This window comes from Morone saxatilis, unplaced genomic scaffold (genome assembly GCF_004916995.1).
Source record: "Morone saxatilis isolate NCDOM2014 unplaced genomic scaffold, NCSU_SB_2.0 Contig3, whole genome shotgun sequence".
NCBI lineage: Eukaryota > Metazoa > Chordata > Actinopteri > Moronidae > Morone > Morone saxatilis.
The window spans coordinates 13,173,191-13,192,163 of NW_023339873.1; the positions used below are offsets into that span (position 1 = coordinate 13,173,191).

General features: G+C 40.3%; 5 protein-coding genes across 6 annotated transcripts; 2 read left to right on the forward strand and 3 right to left on the reverse strand.

Annotated features, from left to right (window-relative positions):
- On the forward strand, positions 1-2,868 carry si:ch1073-416d2.4 (coiled-coil domain-containing protein 42 homolog). The gene is made up of 9 exons (XM_035674276.1): positions 1-490; positions 571-616; positions 819-995; positions 1,108-1,265; positions 1,349-1,431; positions 1,520-1,692; positions 1,775-1,885; positions 1,979-2,095; positions 2,184-2,868. The coding sequence occupies exons 1-9, from the start codon at positions 384-386 to the stop codon at positions 2,367-2,369; spliced, it is 1,158 nt and encodes a 385-aa protein (XP_035530169.1). The 5' UTR covers positions 1-383; the 3' UTR covers positions 2,370-2,868.
- An 843-nt stretch (positions 2,869-3,711) lies between these two features.
- Positions 3,712-5,608, forward strand: LOC118336969 (ubiquitin thioesterase OTUB2-like). 2 transcript variants are annotated; one of them, XM_035673743.1, is made up of 6 exons: positions 3,712-3,827; positions 3,943-4,023; positions 4,112-4,230; positions 4,315-4,399; positions 5,064-5,255; positions 5,370-5,608. In XM_035673743.1, the coding sequence occupies exons 2-6, from the start codon at positions 3,943-3,945 to the stop codon at positions 5,574-5,576; spliced, it is 684 nt and encodes a 227-aa protein (XP_035529636.1). In that variant the 5' UTR covers positions 3,712-3,827; the 3' UTR covers positions 5,577-5,608. The 2 variants fall into 2 exon arrangements, with proteins under 2 accessions (XP_035529636.1, XP_035529637.1); XM_035673744.1 differs by having other exon boundaries at positions 3,747-3,869.
- Positions 5,609-5,645: 37 nt separating this feature from the next.
- On the reverse strand, positions 5,646-10,763 carry ddx24 (DEAD (Asp-Glu-Ala-Asp) box helicase 24). The gene is made up of 8 exons (XM_035673742.1): positions 9,598-10,763; positions 9,040-9,504; positions 8,797-8,950; positions 7,377-7,889; positions 6,722-6,797; positions 6,418-6,606; positions 6,203-6,332; positions 5,646-6,123 (listed from the first exon to the last, which is right to left on the reverse strand). Exons 1-8 carry the CDS (start codon positions 10,487-10,489, stop codon positions 5,831-5,833), a joined length of 2,712 nt encoding a protein of 903 aa, XP_035529635.1. The 5' UTR covers positions 10,490-10,763; the 3' UTR covers positions 5,646-5,830.
- Positions 10,764-11,341: 578 nt separating this feature from the next.
- Positions 11,342-13,595, reverse strand: si:ch1073-416d2.3 (protein Z-dependent protease inhibitor). The gene is made up of 5 exons (XM_035673745.1): positions 13,547-13,595; positions 12,707-13,342; positions 12,334-12,607; positions 11,949-12,096; positions 11,342-11,857 (listed from the first exon to the last, which is right to left on the reverse strand). Exons 1-5 carry the CDS (start codon positions 13,581-13,583, stop codon positions 11,666-11,668), a joined length of 1,287 nt encoding a protein of 428 aa, XP_035529638.1. The 5' UTR covers positions 13,584-13,595; the 3' UTR covers positions 11,342-11,665.
- A 178-nt stretch (positions 13,596-13,773) lies between these two features.
- On the reverse strand, positions 13,774-18,790 carry atxn3 (ataxin 3). Its single transcript, XM_035673746.1, has 11 exons — positions 18,711-18,790; positions 18,025-18,189; positions 17,578-17,622; positions 17,402-17,487; positions 17,233-17,299; positions 17,066-17,153; positions 16,856-16,985; positions 16,550-16,713; positions 16,218-16,374; positions 15,819-15,883; positions 13,774-15,714 (listed from the first exon to the last, which is right to left on the reverse strand). The coding sequence occupies exons 1-11, from the start codon at positions 18,753-18,755 to the stop codon at positions 15,662-15,664; spliced, it is 1,065 nt and encodes a 354-aa protein (XP_035529639.1). The 5' UTR covers positions 18,756-18,790; the 3' UTR covers positions 13,774-15,661.
- Positions 18,791-18,973: the final 183 nt, after the last annotated feature.

The window sequence follows — 18,973 nt, forward strand, 5'->3', positions numbered from 1 at the left end:
CGTTGATGCCATCCCGAACCCTTCCTGGACTTCAGAGTCAGCAATCCATAGTTTGTTCCTCGGTAAAACTTGGCGCGCATTAATGCACGGAGTGAGCGCTCTTTCATTTTCTCCTCGCTTTGGACCACTGACCATCTCCTTTCTGTGCCTCTCACTCAGTCCATAAAACAGAACCGCCTCCCTGGCAGTTCCCATGACAACGGAGAAACGATCCCGGCACGTTCCCTGTTGTCTCGCCTGCGTTTCCCGGGAAACTGCTACACAAATCCAAGAAAAACATCCGGAAAAGACCCTCGGTCGTCCTTGTGACCGTCCGAAAGTGGAATAACTGCAGGGCTTGTTCACTCACCAGGACTCCTGGACGATATATTCACAGAAAAAACATGATGACTTCCTCCCTTCCTGTCTTAGACAGCAGCGACCCCCGTCTAAAACTGACGGTGCAAAACAGAATAAGAAACATTTTTGTCACACAGTCGGAAGACACCAGGTAGGCCTGCGCTTTTACTACAGTGGACAGCGTTTTTATTTATAAACCCTTTTTTGTAAATATTTATTTTTTGTCCTTAGGCATAGAAAGGAGGAAGATGTCAACCACATACCTGTTGTAACAGAGGTAAGACAGAATAAGTAAGACGTGATAAAAATAAGTATAAAGTTATTTATTGTCATTTGTGCATTTGGGAAATATGATAATATTAAAATAATAATACAGAAAAGTATATTTTGTTGCCTGTAGGACTCACTTTTTAGGGATCATTCAGTACCTGGAAAGACTTTTAATGTTTATTCAGCTAGTAGTATTCCTATATGTTCAGACTTCTAGCAGAGTCCTCGAGACAGGAGTGAACACTTTGCAAAAGACCCTGGTTCTGAAGAAACAGGCTGAGTTGGACGAGGTGAACAAGCAACTCGCACTCAAACGGCAAGAGTTTAAGAGCTGTGTGGAGGCACTAGCTCAGAGGAGGTCTGAACTGGAGATAAAACAACAGCAGGTGAATTAAAACCTCCCAAAACTACTTGAAATACAATAATGATTAAGGAGTAGGTGTCTATCACTGTCAAATGACGCTGTCCTAATACTAAGACTCTGTTCCCTTTACCCAGACTAAAGAAAGAGCGATAAAATTTGAGAAGTTTGTGGCTGAAAATGAAGTGAAGCGACGTCGGGCGCTGAAGAAGTATGAGGCAGCGCGGGAGCAGAACGTTTTGAAGCAGAGAGAGATAGAAGATCTGACAGAACAGCTGAAACAACTTAGAGCCAGGTGAGAACTTTAAGCCTTAGAGCGAGGATATCACTCCTTTAGTCACCTTTTATGTTTAAGTTTTTCCACATTTCAATTCACAGGCAGCAAGTTTTAAAGGAGAGAATGGCAAAATACAAAATCTATGAGGACTATTTGATGAAAACACTAGATTATCTCCCCACCAGTAAGCTCAAAACCAACCTTTTACATGTTCTGTTTATCCTAATGGGTTAATTACACACTTAGGCTTTAAACTGCACAATATCTTTCAGCTGACCTTGATAACGGGTCCGACTCTTTGGTTATGCCCATCATTCGACGCCATGAGACCCTGTCCATCACCCACCAGGATCTGCTGCAGCGCTTGGAGCGTCTGGAGGAGGAGGTGGAGCAGGGCCAGCGACAACTGCAGACCATGAAACAGCAGCACAGCATAAAGAAACTGGTCAGACATGCACCGATATTATGTAGATGTGTGACAGCGCTTGAATGAACAACCTATTAGAGTCTATTTATGTGTGTTGCAGATGGCCAATAAGGATCTGTCTGAACTCCAGAGTGAGTTGGAAACCCTGAAAGAGAAGAACAAGCAGGCAGAGGTCAACCTGCTGATGCAACAAGGCCTGTCCAGAGAGAAGGTATGCTTTCAAGTTCCAATATGACTCGGAAAGGACCCTTTATCAAATTACATATAGGAGTTCTGGACAGAAATATGTGCCATTATCTCTCAGGTTGAAGAGGTAGGAATCTTGCTTATGGCCATCAACAACCTCGCAGAGCAGTGTTATCTAGCAGCATATGGACCTCTGGAAAACATGGACATCCTGACAATGATGGACATGGTAAAGGTAATATCTTTATAGTTATTATTAGTATTCCCACTAATGATTAAAATTACTTGACCTAACTTTTAACTAACCACAAGTTTTATTTCAGGAGTACATTCTGGACAAGGCAGACACGGAGAAGAGAGCGAGGAGACTGATGGAGTCGGGGTCTGCAATGACTAGTAGAACAGTTCTGACAGACAGAAGAGAGAGGGGATCGATGAAAAGCATTGGCAGTAAAACACAAATCAAAAGTTCAAGTAAAGTCAGTAGGAAGAGCGGGACGACGATGTGATGTAGAAGTTTTACAACTTATTACGTGCGTGTGAGCGTGAATGTTAATTTTTTACCTTGGAGACAGTAGTTTTAACTCTGGAAAAGCTAGTAAATTAACTTTGTGTTAAGATATTTTGTTAAGATTAAGAGTTGTTTAGACTTAAATCTTTGATAAACAGTTTCAGTGTTCATAACTCTTAATGCAAAATGCTATGCACCAAATTTTGCACTTAAACATTTATATAGATTTTGTAAGTAATATAATGTGCAAAGTGAATTTGAGCATCAGAACTTTGCAAATGTGTATCTCTGGAATGTAATCATTGTTGCATTTTAAAATAAAATGATCACAGTCAAATGATGCCGACAGACAGGAAGTAATACCCATCAACACGACTGGTGCAATGGTATGTGATTATTTTCTAATTTAGATGATACCAACAAAATATTTGCAATATACAAATAAGTATTTTAGATGTATTTGTGATATTCTGCATTTTATTGATCAAATATAGTAAATATAATGTGGCAGAGAGCATCTGACTTTGCTGTAGTAAATCCTACCCTATGTTGCAATGCTACTCATCTGTGCAATGTGGTGAAAGCAGTGAAACATGTTTAGCCATACGTTTAAGGGGTTTATTTTGTAGTTTACGTTCCTCGGGATTAAGTAATAATCTGGGTTGTGAGACTGAGAGACAACTCTTTTGGTTGGTGTGAGTGTCCTATAGGATAGTAGTTTACTTTGTCTTTTTTAGCCTCACCTCAATTAAGAGAGAAAGAGCCATCCCTCTAATTTCAGGGCTTCAGACCACCAGATAACAACTTATTGATGACCAGTGGTGGAGAGTAACTAAATACATTTACTCAAGTACTGTACTTCACTTTGAAAGACTCCTTTCCATAGTAAGTTTTATCTATGTTCTACTAATGTTATATACTAATACTCCATTACATTTCAGAGGGAAATATCCACTACAATAATGTGTTAGCTAGTTACTTGTTACATTATTATAACACATAAATATGATGCATCATTTTAAATAAAGCAGTTCAAATTAGCTCCACCTCTGCCAGACACATTAAAATTAGGGTATTATATACTTCTCAAACTCAACTACAATTTGCTGATAATACTTTTTGGGAGATTTTGAATGTGTGAGGTTAAATATAATAACTCTCATACCTGTCTACCTTAACTTACAGTAATGGAAACATGGAGAAAGGTAGTTAACCCATAAGAGGCTAATGGTGGGTTGCCATGTTTTAGTATTATTTTTTTGGGGGGCTTTATTGCCTTTATGGGTTGCCATGTTTTGAGCTAACACGCAGGCTCGACTCCAGCACCGAACAACCCTGTACTGTCCCTTTAACACGAGCACGTGGTACCTGCAAACATCCGGTTTTTTAGAAAATGCAAAGAAAATTGCAACAATGTCGTGACACGCAGTTTGGACGGACGGAGTCTTGACAAACTGTAATTACGTTTTTCTTACAGTTTCCATGTTGAAATGCGAAGGTATGTCGCGTGCGCGGCCCCGTGAAGCTGCGGTTTGGTCTCGCGGATAGTAACGCTGTTTGTTTCTCGACAGATGGAGGCTGCCAGCCTGGTCTCATGCAGAGAGGACATTTCTTCGCTGTTTCCTGAGCAAACGCCTGGTGCCAAATATAAAGTAGGCTTTTTAGTCGGGGTGGGGTGGTGTGCTGAAGGTCGTCGCCACTCTTAACGCATTTTAATCACACCTATTGTCTCTTTGTTAGGATTTAAGCAGCCAGTTTTCCTGGGTGAGACAAGTACGCGGGGATGGGAACTGCTTCTACAGAGCCCTCTGCTACGCACACTTGGAGTCAGTCCTACATAATGCCAGGGCTTTGCAGAGGTCAGTTATTATCATTGCTGCCTTTCGTCCACACTCAAATCACTTCAATTTAAGGTGGCGTTGTCTCATTGATTTCACTTTCAGATTTAAGGAGCGAATTATTCAAACCTGCAAAGACTTTTCTTCTGCGGGATTTGATGAGAGCTCCTTCAAGCGCCACCTGAACACAGTAAATAATGCATTTCCTTTTACAGTCACACCATTTGTTTTAACTTAACAGGTAGCATAAGGTCAGCAAAACACCAATTTCAATAAGCCTGGTAAGTAACATTCTTATCAATAAAATATATGTTCAGATGTAAACGACAATAAGGGAGATTTATTGTTGGGAAGGAACCAACCAGGAATGACTGGCTACAGTGATAAAACAAAGTCACATTATGGGAGAATATGTCAAAGTGGCCTGGGACCTATTTGTAAGATATCTTCAAAATTCCAGTTTGGGCCTTTGAGTAGTTCATCTGATTGTCCGCCACAAAGATAATGTGATTAACATATTCCTATTTAATGCATAAAGTTAAACTTTTCCAATATATGACATTGTCCTTGAATCTACCATTTCTTTAGATTTCCAGTTAGTTCACACTTTTAACTACTGTTTAAAGCACCAATCTATTCTATATATGGGAAAAGAATAAAAATGTGTTGACTAATTACACCTTGAAGGAAGCCAACTGAAATAGGACCCACTGATCTAGCACGCCAAACCCTTGAACTGAATCCTTACATTATTTCTACTATGACCTATGCTCTTGTTGAGATTATTCTGCTACTGGATCTAGCTGCTTATTAAAAAAGGTGCAGTAAAAATAATTGTTTGTGTTCTCTTGAAGGTCGTAAATGTTGTGGAGCAGTGCCAGGCTGATGAGCAGAAAGACCGGCTGCTCCAGCTCTTCAATGAGCAGGGGACCTCTGACAGTGTGGTGCAGTATCTCAGGCTGCTTACTTCTGCACACTTGCAAAACCATGCGGACTTCTTCTGCAACTTTGTGGAGGCGCCCAATCTGCAAGTCTACTGTCATCAAGTTAGTAACAGTGTTGCTGCCATCTAGTGAAAAAATACAAGACCATCTTTTTGTGTCCGTAAATCAGGACCGTCCACTCTCAGGTTTGGTAATGTCTTCATTGTCTTCATTCAGGATGTGGAGACCATGGCAATGGAGTGCGATCATGTGGACATCTTAGCTCTGTCACAGGCCCTGGATATCTGCATCCACATCGTCTCTATGGAGGGCGATGAACAGCAGTTGGCTCACCACGTCATTCCCGAGGGTGCTGAACCCTCCCTGCACCTCCTCTACCAAACGTCACATTATAACATTCTCTACCCACGACCTCAACACTGACCAGTGATCCAGGAGGACTCCGCTCAACTCAGGGATACAGACTTTGGTTGAATAAAATCCCAACTGGGCTTTCAGAGTTATGAAAAGAGATTTTTATAAAATCTTGCAGTGTACAGCGATTAAGAAACATCTGGTAATACATGTTTTGCACATTGTGCAATACGTATTTAACTGAATGGAAATCAATGTATGTAAAAAAAACTACATAAATCTTTTCAAAGATGTACTTTTAAACACACATTGCCATAAACATGTCACTGCTGCTGTTCTTTCTTCTGCTTCTTTGTTTTCTTCTGTGGTGAAACACCTTTCTTTAACTTTTCTTTCTTTAACTTTTCTTTCTTCTCCTCTATTGAAACCCTGGTAAGGGCACTCTCCATCCCTGCTAGAGGCATGTGAGCCAGGGAGAGCTTTCCCATCTGAGTGGGGTATTTGGTCTTTATCGCATTCTTGAATACAGGCTGGGAGATCAAATGCTTCAAATGCTTTTTCATCCCCTTCACCATCTTCTGCTGCTCTCTGTCGTCTTCCTCGTCCTTCGCTCCCCCTGTGGACATATGGTATATTCAGTTGTCTGTATTTAAACATTTTTAAATAAACTCAAGATGTAAGAGAATTTGTGTTACCGATTAAAAGATCATCATCCAGGTCTACATCCAGGGCCTCTGCTGCTTGTTTGAACCAGGAGTTGTGGTGCTTCTCTCTGCAGTTGTGGAACTCAATTTTCTCTATCTGTCTGGCCAAGTTTACCCGCTCCTGTGGAGGAACACACTCAACAATAAACAATCAAACTTAAACTTATTAATGTCACATAAATACAGGACCTAATGCTGGATCTCACCTTGATTGCTTCCATGCATTTGGTCTCTATGGGGAACATGGGGAGCTCTTCGTCCTTCCCAAGAGTCTTGTAAATCTTTTTGAAGTTCATCACGTCGTCCGGGCCTATTAGCAACAAACTGAGACCCTCTTTGGTGGCTCTTGCTGTTCTGCCACTCCGGTGGACGTAAGTCTCAGATGTCCTGGGAACCTGGTTGGTGTTACACTCAATTAGTAGCACCCTTGTTTATATAAAGACAATACTCATTATGTTTGAATATAAAGTAACTGGCTGTCAAAATAATAAATGCTATGGCTAAGCTTACCTGGTAGTGAATAACATGCTCAACATTGGGGATATCCAGTCCTCTTGCTGCTACATCAGTAGTCAGCAGAACACAACTGTGAAGGAAATTCAGAAAAAATGTAGCAGAGGTCACATGCCAAGGAAGGTGCTACTAAACATAATTTTTTTTTAAAGTAACTACTTAAGAATAGAGCTGTGACATCACTTTCTATGACACTGAGCACAGGACTACTGCTTATTACAATCAGTACATCTCAATGTGTTAAACTTCCACTGTGTAAGCTCCAATGTGAATTTTCTTTTTATCAAAATAGCGGCAACGTAAGCACACGTACAGGCAAAGTGCACTCGAGTTGTTTTACCAACCTCCATTTCGAGGAGTGAATCCCTTCTGCACTTTTGGCAGGACTTCTTTTAATATGTGAAACTACTGTGGCTGTAAACTAAATTATAGAACATATTCTGTAAATATGCATTAGGATTAAACTTGATGATGGAAGTAGTTATGGGAAACATAATCCGGGCTGTCTCGTGCACAACAGATAAAAACCCCTTAAGCCCTTATTTGCAGTTAACAGGTTTTTATATTTCATCATAGAACGCAATTAACAGATTAAGTCCCAACCTAAGGCAAATACTTTCAGACAGCTACTGCAAGCGTGGGCAAAACTCACCTCTCCCTCTCGGCAAACCTTTCCAGGTTTTTGAGGCGTTGTTTCTGGTGCATGTTGGCATGAAGAGGCAGTGGAGTATAGTCCAAGATAACCAGCAGGGAGTTCAGTCTCTTGATACAGTCTATACTGTTGGCAAACACCATGGTACGGCCAGGATACTGGAGCAAGAAGTAATAAAGGTAGAAGTCCTTCTCCTCCTTCTGACAGTGGATTCGTGTCTCAGTCAGGGTCTCGACAGTTGCCTCCTTCCTGGTCAGGTCAACGATTTTGGGTTTGGACTTGATCCCTACTTTGTCCATGAGAATTTCCAGCCTGTTCCTCTGGTCCAGATTCTTCTTCTTCTTCTGCAGGAGGCGGGTGGGCAGGTTGTGAGCCATGGTCAGTGTGGCAGAGAACACAAATGTTTGCCTCATGGGATTGAAGTGCACAGTGTTCAGCATCTCCAGCAGACTCTCCAGCTCTGCAAAGTGGCCTCTCTCTACCATGCGATCTGCTTCATCAATGACCAGGCACCTGTAGAACAACAGTAGTTAATAAACGGTAGCACTGAAATCCTACAAACAAGCCTCTGAATGATCTGTATCACAGAAATATTCATCACACTTCTGATATTTCAAATGTTGATTTAGCTTTGGCCTGTTAGACCGCCATCGTCCTTCATTTAAAAAAAAAAAAAAAAAGAGATTAGAATAAAACATGCACTCAATCTAGAAGGAAGTCAGATTCAATAAAAGCAGTCATCACCACTGGTATCTGTTTGGCTTTCAATAAACATGTTGCTGCTGCCTCTGGCCTTTTGTTAAAAAATGATTGCATCAAAAAGCAGTTATGGTCATCCGTCTACTCTTCAAGAACCAAAACCAATAACACTGTTTGTCCAATTGGATGATAAACCAGTACTACAGTTTATTGACTCACACTTTGTATGGTGATGACATGATGTCAGTGTTCTACACAATTCTGTTGTCCAAATTATTGACTCAAAGCATATTGTACTGACAACATTTCTGCCATAGTCTGAGGATGGCTGATCCTCCACTCCGAATTAATTTTTTTCCCTTTTTTGTTGATAGACGGGTGACTAATTAAAGGAAAAAATAGAAATACTAAGAAAGAGTAGGAGTTTTGGGTTGGCGTATCCTTTAAATTGTCACCCAGCTGTATGTACAGTATGTTTTCTGTGTTCAAAATATACAAATAAAATTCTATTATACTGAGTTCTACATGTGTGATGACCTTTGCCTCATATATGTAGTATGCAGTACAGTGGAATGCAGTTTATTATAGTACTAAATATGATAATTATATCATAGATTTTACATACATTTGCCATATCTTGATATCTTAAAAATATTAGTTTCATATTACAATACTGATTTTATCATAACGCTATAAGAAAGAAATGTGGATTGTGACATACCTCAGCTGTCTCAAGTTCAGCAGATGTGGGTGCCTCTCTTTGATCAAGTCCCACAAACGTCCTGGAGTGGCAATAATGATCTCTGGTCTTCGCTTTAGCATCCTTCTTTGTTTCTGTTGTGCCATTCCACCCACCACTATCGCTGTTTTGATGTCTGCACAACAGGGACATCTTGAGTATCATGACGTTGATAATCTCTTTCATTATTTAGAAAAATAGTGTCATAAACCTGTAATGACTTACCTGTGAATTTTGCAACAGCATCAATATGGTGCTTGACCTGAACGGCCAGCTCCCTGGTGGGAGTGAGCACCAGTCCGAGCAGAGGCTGACCCCGATCACCGGCAGATTTGACTTCAGATTCAGCGGTCGGATCAAAATCAAAATCTGCATTTTCAATTACTTGAACACATCTGAGCTTCACATCATCTTCATCTTGTTCATCTTCGCTGTCATGTTCGTCTGTGTCACCTTCATCCTGCTCTGTGATGCATTCGTCCTCTTCTTGCCCAGCCTCCATGTCGTCCTCTTCTACTGTGGATTCAGCTGCGTCTCCTGACTTTGTGGACTCCTCTAGAGCTGGTAGATACAAACTCTGCACCTGTGTGGTTGGTTCAGTACTGTCCTCAACAAGCTTTTCTGAACCGTTCCTCCACTCCAGGATGGTGTGGATCATGGGAATGCCAAAAGCCAATGTCTTCCCGCTTCCTGTAATGACAGTGACTCACATTAGCTTTACTTATGGATTTTGAAGACAGATTGTTGTGGGACAAAAAAAAAGCAAAAGGTATTTTACTTTACCTGTCTCAGCTGCCCCCAGGATATCCATCCGGTCCCTGATAGCTGAAGGCAAAGTCAGGGCTTGAATAGGTGTTGGTGAACCAAATCCAAGACTGCTGAGTGCCTTCAGCACAGGAGAGGGAACGAACAGGTCCTTCCATGCACTCACGTCAGCGTTTTTATCAATAGAGCCAGAAAGTGTTGCATTAGTCCAATTCTTCTGCTGCTTTTTGGGTTGCTTTGTAACTTTATCTTGTGTGGGTTTTTCTTTTTCCAGAGCCTGAAGTTCTGACGGAGACTCCAGGTCCGGCTGTTCTTCTGGGACCTTTTTTATATGCTTCTTCTGTTTCTTTTTCTTCTTTTTGTTGCTCTTCTTTGTGGGTTTTGATTGGGCATCAGGTTCTGAGCTAATGGCTGTATCTTTGGATGTTTCTTCTTTAGCTGTTTCATCTCCTCCCTCCTCACCTGCAGCTACAGCCTTCGCTGTCACTTCTACAGAAGTGTCACCTGGTTGGACTGATTCCTTCGCTGTCAGTTTCTTATTTTTCTTCTTCTTGGCTCTTTTCTTCTCTGGTTCAGCTGTTTTCTCTCCCTCTTCGGTCTCCACGTCTACCTCCTCTCCAGCCTCCTCTCCAGCCTCCTCTCCCTCGGTGGCTTTTCTCTTCTTCGCTTTCTTCTTCTTTGTCGTCTTCTCCCGTTTCAGCTCTTTTGCTGCAGCCTTGTCAGAGTCCACCAGACGGTAACTAGTCAGCTCTTCGAAACACACCAGGCCCTCCATGCCCTCCTCGGAGAAGAGACTGGGATCGAGCTCTACAGCTGCCCAGTTGCCTTTCACATGGATGCTCCGTTTGGCTTTCTTTTGCAGCCCGGAGGACAGACGCTTGTTTTTCAGCTTCATGATCTTTGTCTTCATTTTCCTAAAATTCAATATGTCCAAACACCTCCCTCAAACTGAGTTGTTAAAAGCGGTGGTGTGAAGTTAGCTTGCGGCTAAAGTGCAGAAGTACTTACACTGATAGAGAAAATGCTCGCTGGTTGGCTCTGTAATCCATACACAACTACACAATGACTATAAGCAATGGAAAAGGCGCTACCTTGACTGACTGCGGTTTTTCCAAATGTCAAAATATTATCACGAACGACAACAACCACGCACGACACGAGGGCGCCGCCATGACAGTGTTGATCACGTGGTTTGAAAAACTTTATTTGTCCAGCGACAGCGACAGTGATTTCTTCCTGCAGGAAGGAGGTTTTCTAACGTTGCATGGATATTAGTCATGTTATTTATTCTTCACTCGCAGTTAACAAGTCATTCGTGCTGCTGTTTTTTGGGTCAAATCCTGTATTATTAGAAACACAATCAATATATCTTAAAATCATTTATGTCATTCGTTCAGCGATTATTTTTTAAATAACATTTCTAATCTGACCGAATTTAGTCTTCGAGCTGACACACGTATGTCATACTTCCCCTAATTAAATATTTATAGGTTGAAAGTAATGGCTTTATTAATGATTAAAAAATGTTGCCAGGTTGGTTAAAAGTATGTTCAAGTTTCTGACTTCTTCTACAGATATAAATGTTAATAAGTTATTAATAAATAATAAGCCATCATCTAGTTTGTAAATTGTCTAGATACAATTATAAAGTAATTGGTTTTTACAATAATCCATCACAGATCAAAGGGCAAATAGTCCATTAGAGGAGAATAAACACACCAGCCAGAGAGATTTTTCACAATTAAACTTTTTTATGGCTTATCTATAAAGCATTAGTCATTTTTTTTATAATCCATTAATAAAAGTAATGAGCTACAACTGAAGTGGCACTGATGCATTAATTTACTCACTATATATGAATAGGGATTCAATTACTGTGGCACATGTATATACCAAACAGTATGCTTCTGTCATCAAACTGATCGATTAAATCCAAAAGAAAGGCACACTAATGTCAGTTCTTTATTAATAGGGATAACATAATGGTAGGCCTAGAGAACAGACCAGCACAAGCATTTTAAGGTGAATTTAAGCCTGAAAAAACACAATGTTGTGTGCAAGCACTCAAACAGTACAGTAATGACTGCTACTCTTTGGTAGGGTCAATCAACCTGCCCACGAACAACAGACAGTTTGTGTCTTCGTGGTATATGAAGAAGAAAAATGGTCTGTTGACAATGAAGGTCTTGGGTAAGGAATATGGAGTAATGCCAATGGTTGTGGCGGCTGCTGCAGTGGTCCCGGTCTCGTCCACCTCAATCACAGCCTTGTGCAGCATCTGTGATATTACAGTAGGTACAACATTCATCATCTGCAGAGGTTGGAATATGCAAGTACATTGTGACAGCGTGGTGAAATTCAAAACTAACCTCTGACACTTTGAGGCCTTCTTCCTTACTCAACTTTGTCAGATTGGCTGAATTACTGAAGACACTGGCAACGCCCATATCTGGTAGAAGGCTGTGGAGGGAATATGACTGCTCCATCTTGAATTTGGGCATGTTGACTTCCAGTTTGCTGTAAACAAGATGTGAGTGGCCATGTTTACTAGATTCACTTGTCATGTGTTGGAATTAGATAATATGTATTTGCTTATCTGGGTTGCTTTTTACAGCACCTTTCTAGAGCAGATGTCACAAAGATCTTTGCTATTATAGCTAAAATACAGAAGAATACACATGACAAAATAGGAGAAAAGCTAAAGAAAGACGGGCCTTGTGTAAAACATGACATTTTTATACATAAAAACCTTACGTTTTTTGCAGCTTTTTGATCCAGCTGAGGAACTTCTCAGCAGAAATCTCATCATCAATTACAGTGTAGTCCATGCCTTTGTTGGGTAGCACGATAAGCATGGACACTCCTTCCTGGTATGGCAGCTTCAACACTTTGGCACCAAGAGGAACATCTTCCATCATGTAGAACTTATCCTCTATAAACATCATCGGCACTTGCACAACACTGTAGTTGTCAATGAAGAAGGGTGCATTTTGAGTAAAATTTGAGTTAAAAGGCATCTGCCAGGCTCCTGTGGAAGAAATAATACTGTTTAATTGTGGACACTTTAGGTCAAAGGTCAAAACACAAATGAGAGTCAAAGCACAGTTCTATGAGTGATTCACCTCACCCTGGAAGAAAATTGTGTTGATTAACATGACTCGGGTCATTGTATCCAGGGTGGAAATCATCTTTGTCACTTTGTCCTCGGTCTTGCACTTGATATACTCATTGATGAAGCCGATACTCCCTTTTGTGTCCGCAAAGTCTACTCTTTTGATGTCAGCATCAAAAAACTTCTTGATTTGGTCCTCAAACATTGTCTCCACCTCAAACTGCTGGAGTATAAAGAGAGCCATGCCCTGTTCCAGTTTCAGTGATCCGTTTTGTGTGATGTTGTCATTAAGGAGTTGAAAGAGTTCTGGGATAAGTTGTGGGTGGTCAGCCTGGTCCAGCTGCTCCAGGTTGAGTCCCTTCAGCATTTCTTCGTGTGTGTCACCATCAGAAGCCATTAAGAGAGCAGCAAAGCTGGTAGAGATGCTCAGAGGTGAGAAAAAGATGTTCTTGTCATGGTAGTTGGATATTTTTCTGTAAAGATTCATGGCAAAGTCCATATTTTTGAAGGAAAGATCTGAGATGGTGGCACTTGAAGTGTGTGCTTGGTGGACCGGAGTGAGGAAGCACATGTAGATTATAATGACAATAAATCCCATCTTCATTTTGTGTACCGCCATATTTTGAGTCTGAGAAGGTTTTGGCACACAAACTGAAAAAGGCAGATGTCAAGATTATTAAAAATGTACATCTGAACAGTAACTGGACAACTAACCCATCTCTAAGAAATAAGACAGATTAGATTTTTTCCATATAAGTTACCACCAATACCTTGAATAAATTCAGTTTTGAAATACAATACATAATTGTGACTGAAATAAATTTTCTACAAGATTAACTAACATGTCGTACGTACCATTCAGCTTGAGCAAGATTAAGTCTGAAAGCTCCATCTATTATTTGGGGATACAAAGTGCAAGTGTGCTCTGAGTGTTACATATTAACCATGTGTTGTTCCAAAAGGCATCAGAGCTGTTTTTCAAACATTTGGACCTCTTTCATGTGGTGGTTTTTGTGATGTCACAGGAACCATCAATAACTGCACACTGAATTACAAAAAAATGAGACATGAGAAACTTTAGGAGGAGTGAATGTCACTTTAATCCTGGAACAAGAACTAATACATTAAATGAAAGAATGTGCTATGGTAACGTGAAATATAACAGAAATGATGAGTACTTACTGTCAGAATGTAGTGAGTCAAAGTAATGTAATGATAAAAAACCCAGCTACCAACATTTTACACTCTTTCACAAGTCCATTTTAAATAGAAAAAAAAGCCTAACAGATCCAAAGGAAATGAAAACAATAACGAAATCCTGGAATCTTCCTGAAAGTCATCCAGCACATGAAGTCAAACTTTGCATGAAATCCAACACTTTTGTGGAAGCATCAAGATATACCCATGCTGAACAGTCATCGATTCCAGAAAAAATAATAACTGTAAACAAATGTCACTGTTTTAATGCTGTAATGTGGTAAATTCACTAACATTGTGTGTTGTAACCAGATTTTGGTTTTTAGGACTGAACAGAAGATTGTAGAGGTAAATGAGACAGACTTTACACAAGTTGTGGTCAGAATCAAAAGCAAAAACACCCAAAACAATGAACACATCAAAGCCTATGCACAGTGACACATTTTTGATGTTTTCTCTCTTTGGAGGCAGTTGCCCTTCATTCTCACTATTGTTATTTCTGCAGGTCATCAATCAGCCAATGGCTTTTACCCCATGACAATCTCAGTGCAAATGAATGTACTTTTGTACAACTAATGTGTACAACATTGCTTTAAGTATTGGATTACAGGATTAGCACATCAAATCAGTGCAATTATATAGTATAATAAGTATTTCAGGGGCTGTGACATATGAGAGTAAAACTTTACAATAAATTCCCTATACGGATCATGACAAATACTGATGAAGAGACACAACGGATGAAGTCATATACAAGGTCGGCTGGTTGGACGTGTCAGACTCTTTTTGGTTTTAAGTGATCATACTGTGCTGGAAAAATTAACAAATGTATTTCTCTATCAGCTGCAGCTGCTCATGGTGTTTACAGATTGCTTCTTTGTTCCCCATTACATATCGACGTATTCTGGACAAAATATGAAAAATATGCACCAATCAAAAGTATCTTAGATTCAGCAAATAGCTCTATAGAATTCTTTTGTTCACTGTCCATCCAAAATGGACAAAACACCATTAAATTAAGTGTTTGCAGGCTAATCTTACATTAATCATTATGCATACTCATACACTTAAGGGTAAAAACAAAGCCACAACATAAAAAATGTTGATGTCTAAATACCTTGGGAGTTCACTCTTAGACGCTCACACGTAAAATGATTGATGATGTCAGGAATAAATGATCCACACACGTGTTAGTGCTGCTGGCTAAAAGATATTTCAGTACATTGCAACAAGAAATTATTTCAAAACTACAATTGTGTTCTGGTGGGGAGGGCGTTGGAATAATATCTCATGTCAAACTCAAGTCCACTATAAAGGAAGGAGGCAATTGTCTATCAAATCTGGTCTTAACATTGGTCTCCTATGACATCTCTGTATGTATTCACCCACTCAAGTAAACACACCCTTTGTATGCTGAAGATTCCTCTCCATCTCTTCCAGAGGAAAAAAAACGAGAATAAAAAACAGTATACAATAGAAATAGAAGGCGCCATGGTAAAAAGGCAATTGCAAACTTGGATTAACTGCATCATGAGTTCTGTGGTCACCCTTTCCCCAGCATCAGTGCCTCTGTGAGTTAGATTAGACTAACTGCTGCCTTTTCCTTGTCGTTCTCTATAGCCTGTCAGCGAACTAACCAGGGGAAACGTGTCAGCCTTCTGACTGGCCTTGTGTTCGCATGTGCAAGAGGTTAGAGGAAGGAGCAAAGCTACCCCTGTATGGGGTTGCCAAACCAGGCAGCTGGTAAACAGCATAGGCAAACCCTTCACACCTTCACTGGCTGGGTTTTTCTTGTTGGTCCTCCATAGAGGCAGTGTTTACCGATCCTAGGAGAGGGAACAGGGCTTAGGATAGTATATTTCATGTCTTTCTTGGATAGGTTTGACAAAGTTCATTAACTACATTTATATTCAAAATCAGATCTACTTACCTGAGCCACCTGTCAATTGTGTGTCTGGTTGTTGAGGAATGTTCGACTGAGCTTGTTGCTGCTGCCTAAGAAGTAAACAGAGAGAATCTGCATCAGAAGCCATGCATTCATTTCCAGTAACTGAAAGGGGATGTGGGCAATACCATGAATACATCAAGCAGCTATAAATATGAACACAAAAGCACAACTTATGGCTTCAAAAATAATGTTTATATTAACAGGTGTTGATTTAAGCTCTCCATTTTTAATGAAAAACACAGTTCCTACATAACATTGTATATCCTAAAATTCACAAAGGCAGTGCTTATTGCAAGACTATTTAACTGGACTGCTAGTAAGTGTTTACAATATTGCGTCCACCTCGTGTACAGTATTCACCAGGCACGCAGTTAAACCTACCGATCAAAATAGGCTTGTCTCCTCTTCCGCAGTTCCTCGGCTGTCAGTGTCTCATTCTGGCCTTCTCTTTGTCCTCCTGCAGCACTCCCTGCAACCTGGCTCCCTGATTTCACATTACTCATTTCAGACTCTGATGATTTGTTGCTCATCACTGCTCCTATAGTATTATGAAAAACAAGGGCCCAATATTCAGTATTGAGACAAAGACTCTTAAGATGGATATGGTCCATTGGTAAAGCATAATTAAGTGTGAGTTTACGAAATCAACAGTTTATTTGTAATTAATCTGGACGAAAAAAGGATATATTTTAAAACCCAGACTCTTCCTTTACCTTGCATGCTGAGCTGTATGGCCCTGCGAAGATCAGCTTCTTCATCTTCCACATCTATATCCTGTCTGCTGAGTGCCAGAGCTCTTTTCAGCTCTTCATCTTCATCCACAACCTCATCCTCCACACCAAAGGCCATCTCTGTCTGGGCCAGAGCTGCTGACCTGCTGCTCACAGTACAAGGTTTAATCAGTTGCCACGAGTGAGTCAAAATGTTTATTTTAAAGCAAGTTGAAACATAAACTAAGATGATCCTTTCTGTCTACCTTTCTGAGTCCATATTGTAATGTCTGCACATATAGTACATACCCAGCACTTGTCTGAGCCTCCTCTTCTCCGATAAGTCTTGGCCGCTGCTGCTGCTGCACTCTCATGATCCCAAGGATCTGCTCTGCTTCACACTCAGGGAGATTTCCTCGGATCACAAATATGGAATATCCTGCACAGATTAAACTTTTAGAATATTTTCTGCATTGCAATACCTTAACAAACTATAAGTAAAAGTTAGTTTTACAATACCTTCTTGTTGTAATTGTGCTAAGAAAAGGGCTAGATAGGTGTCTGATATCAACTCTGGTCCAGTCAGCAGTGAATTCAGATTAAACCACTGCAATGAAAACAAAACAGTGTTTTTAGTAACTCAAGCTGTATTAAAATTATGTCTTATGACGACAAGTGACTCATACCTGTTGTCCAAGTTTGCGTATAGTAAACCAGTGCTCCTTGTAGTTGCAAATGAAGGCTTTCTCATTTCTGAAACCGACAGAAAGGATATCTGTCACCTTCAACTAAAACTGTAAAGTAGTGATGTGAATACAGAAATTACAATCTAAAGTCTTGACAAAGAAACTTTACATTGGATTAATCATCAGGCTCTGGTACTCCCGGCTGTTGAAGAGGATTAGCTCCAAACCCCACACTCGCAGAGCATTGCTAATTACCTACAGGAATTAGATGACAGAAAAGGGAATTGTTATTACTGACTTATAATTGTCACTAATCTGTTATTCAAGTAAATCTCCTAAACTTACTTGTATTGAAAAGAACCCGCTGTCATCCATGTTCCCAGACGGTTGCTAAAGACACAGTCACAGAACATTAAGTTATAAACCTTTTGGTAATAGGTCATTTAAACATCATATTATGATTATTTTGACATATATTGGGATATGATTCACAATTAGTTTTGCATCACAAATGTAACTTTCACTGAAAAAAAAAAACAATTTGTTGAGGTCTGTACCAAACAAACATGTTTTGTTATGTGTTGAGAACAAGATTTAGAGCTACAGTACTTCTTTATAATAGACACATTACACCTATGAAAAAAAAAAAACCCTGCAGCTTTTGCGATTTTCATATTGCACTTATATTGATATGTCCATAATACTTTGATTAACCGTGCAGCCCTATTTGGTAATAGCATGCACTGTATAAACATGCTGCTGCACTAAGATTCTCCTTCCATGTCTCCTCACCTGTAAGAAGGTCCTATACTCTTCACTGGCCATCCCTCCTTCAGCCATCCTCATCCTCTCCTCTTCATCAAGTTGATGAGCAATGGAGGACAGATCCACAGGAGTGAAATACTCACCCTGGAGGAGGTTGTTGAGACAGTGCTGGGCGCAAAGAGAGCCCTCTTGCTACAAATAAAGGAATAGTTATTGTTAAGACACCGGCGCAAATGACAAATAGATAAATTAAAGTAAAACATAGTAAGCTTTATGGACATAGAATAAGCTAATTCAACAAATTCACTGATCTGATCACCCCCACGGTAATAGTCAAACACCAGTACAGAGCCACAGAGCTACATACAGCTATTTCACGGACAACTACTCTTAATAGTGCTTTATAAGACCACATAGCTATGGTAAGCCATTTCGTTAACTATAGTGATAAGAAAAACCGTGATTGCGGCTGTTGCAGAGCTTTATGCTTTGTTACTCATAGCGGAAAAGAAACTTTTCATAATCACTGACTAGCAGGCAGCATTAGCATTTTAGCTGTCTGGACAACAATACTGTCAAACACCACCACAAATCTCACACCAGCGCTCAGATAGCGCCGGTAAACACCTCGCCGCCAGGAGCTCCGTGGCTTTCCGAACAAACACCGCCAATTACTTGCAGCTGGATACGCTACTTTAAACGATTTAACTTACTTTCTCATGAAATATGGAATCCATGTTCAGCTTTCTGTCAAACATTCAACTCTGACCTCTAGCCCCGCTGCATTCATCACCATGGAAAGAAAGGACAATCTCGAGCAGCGCCCTCCAGCGGCTGGGCCCTCCTTCACAGCCACATTCATCTCCATTGGCAGGTTTATACATTTATACCTGCGACATCAAAGTCAAAGTCAGCTTTATTGTCAATTACTTCACATGCACCAGACATACAAAGGAATCGAGAGGACGTTTCTCAC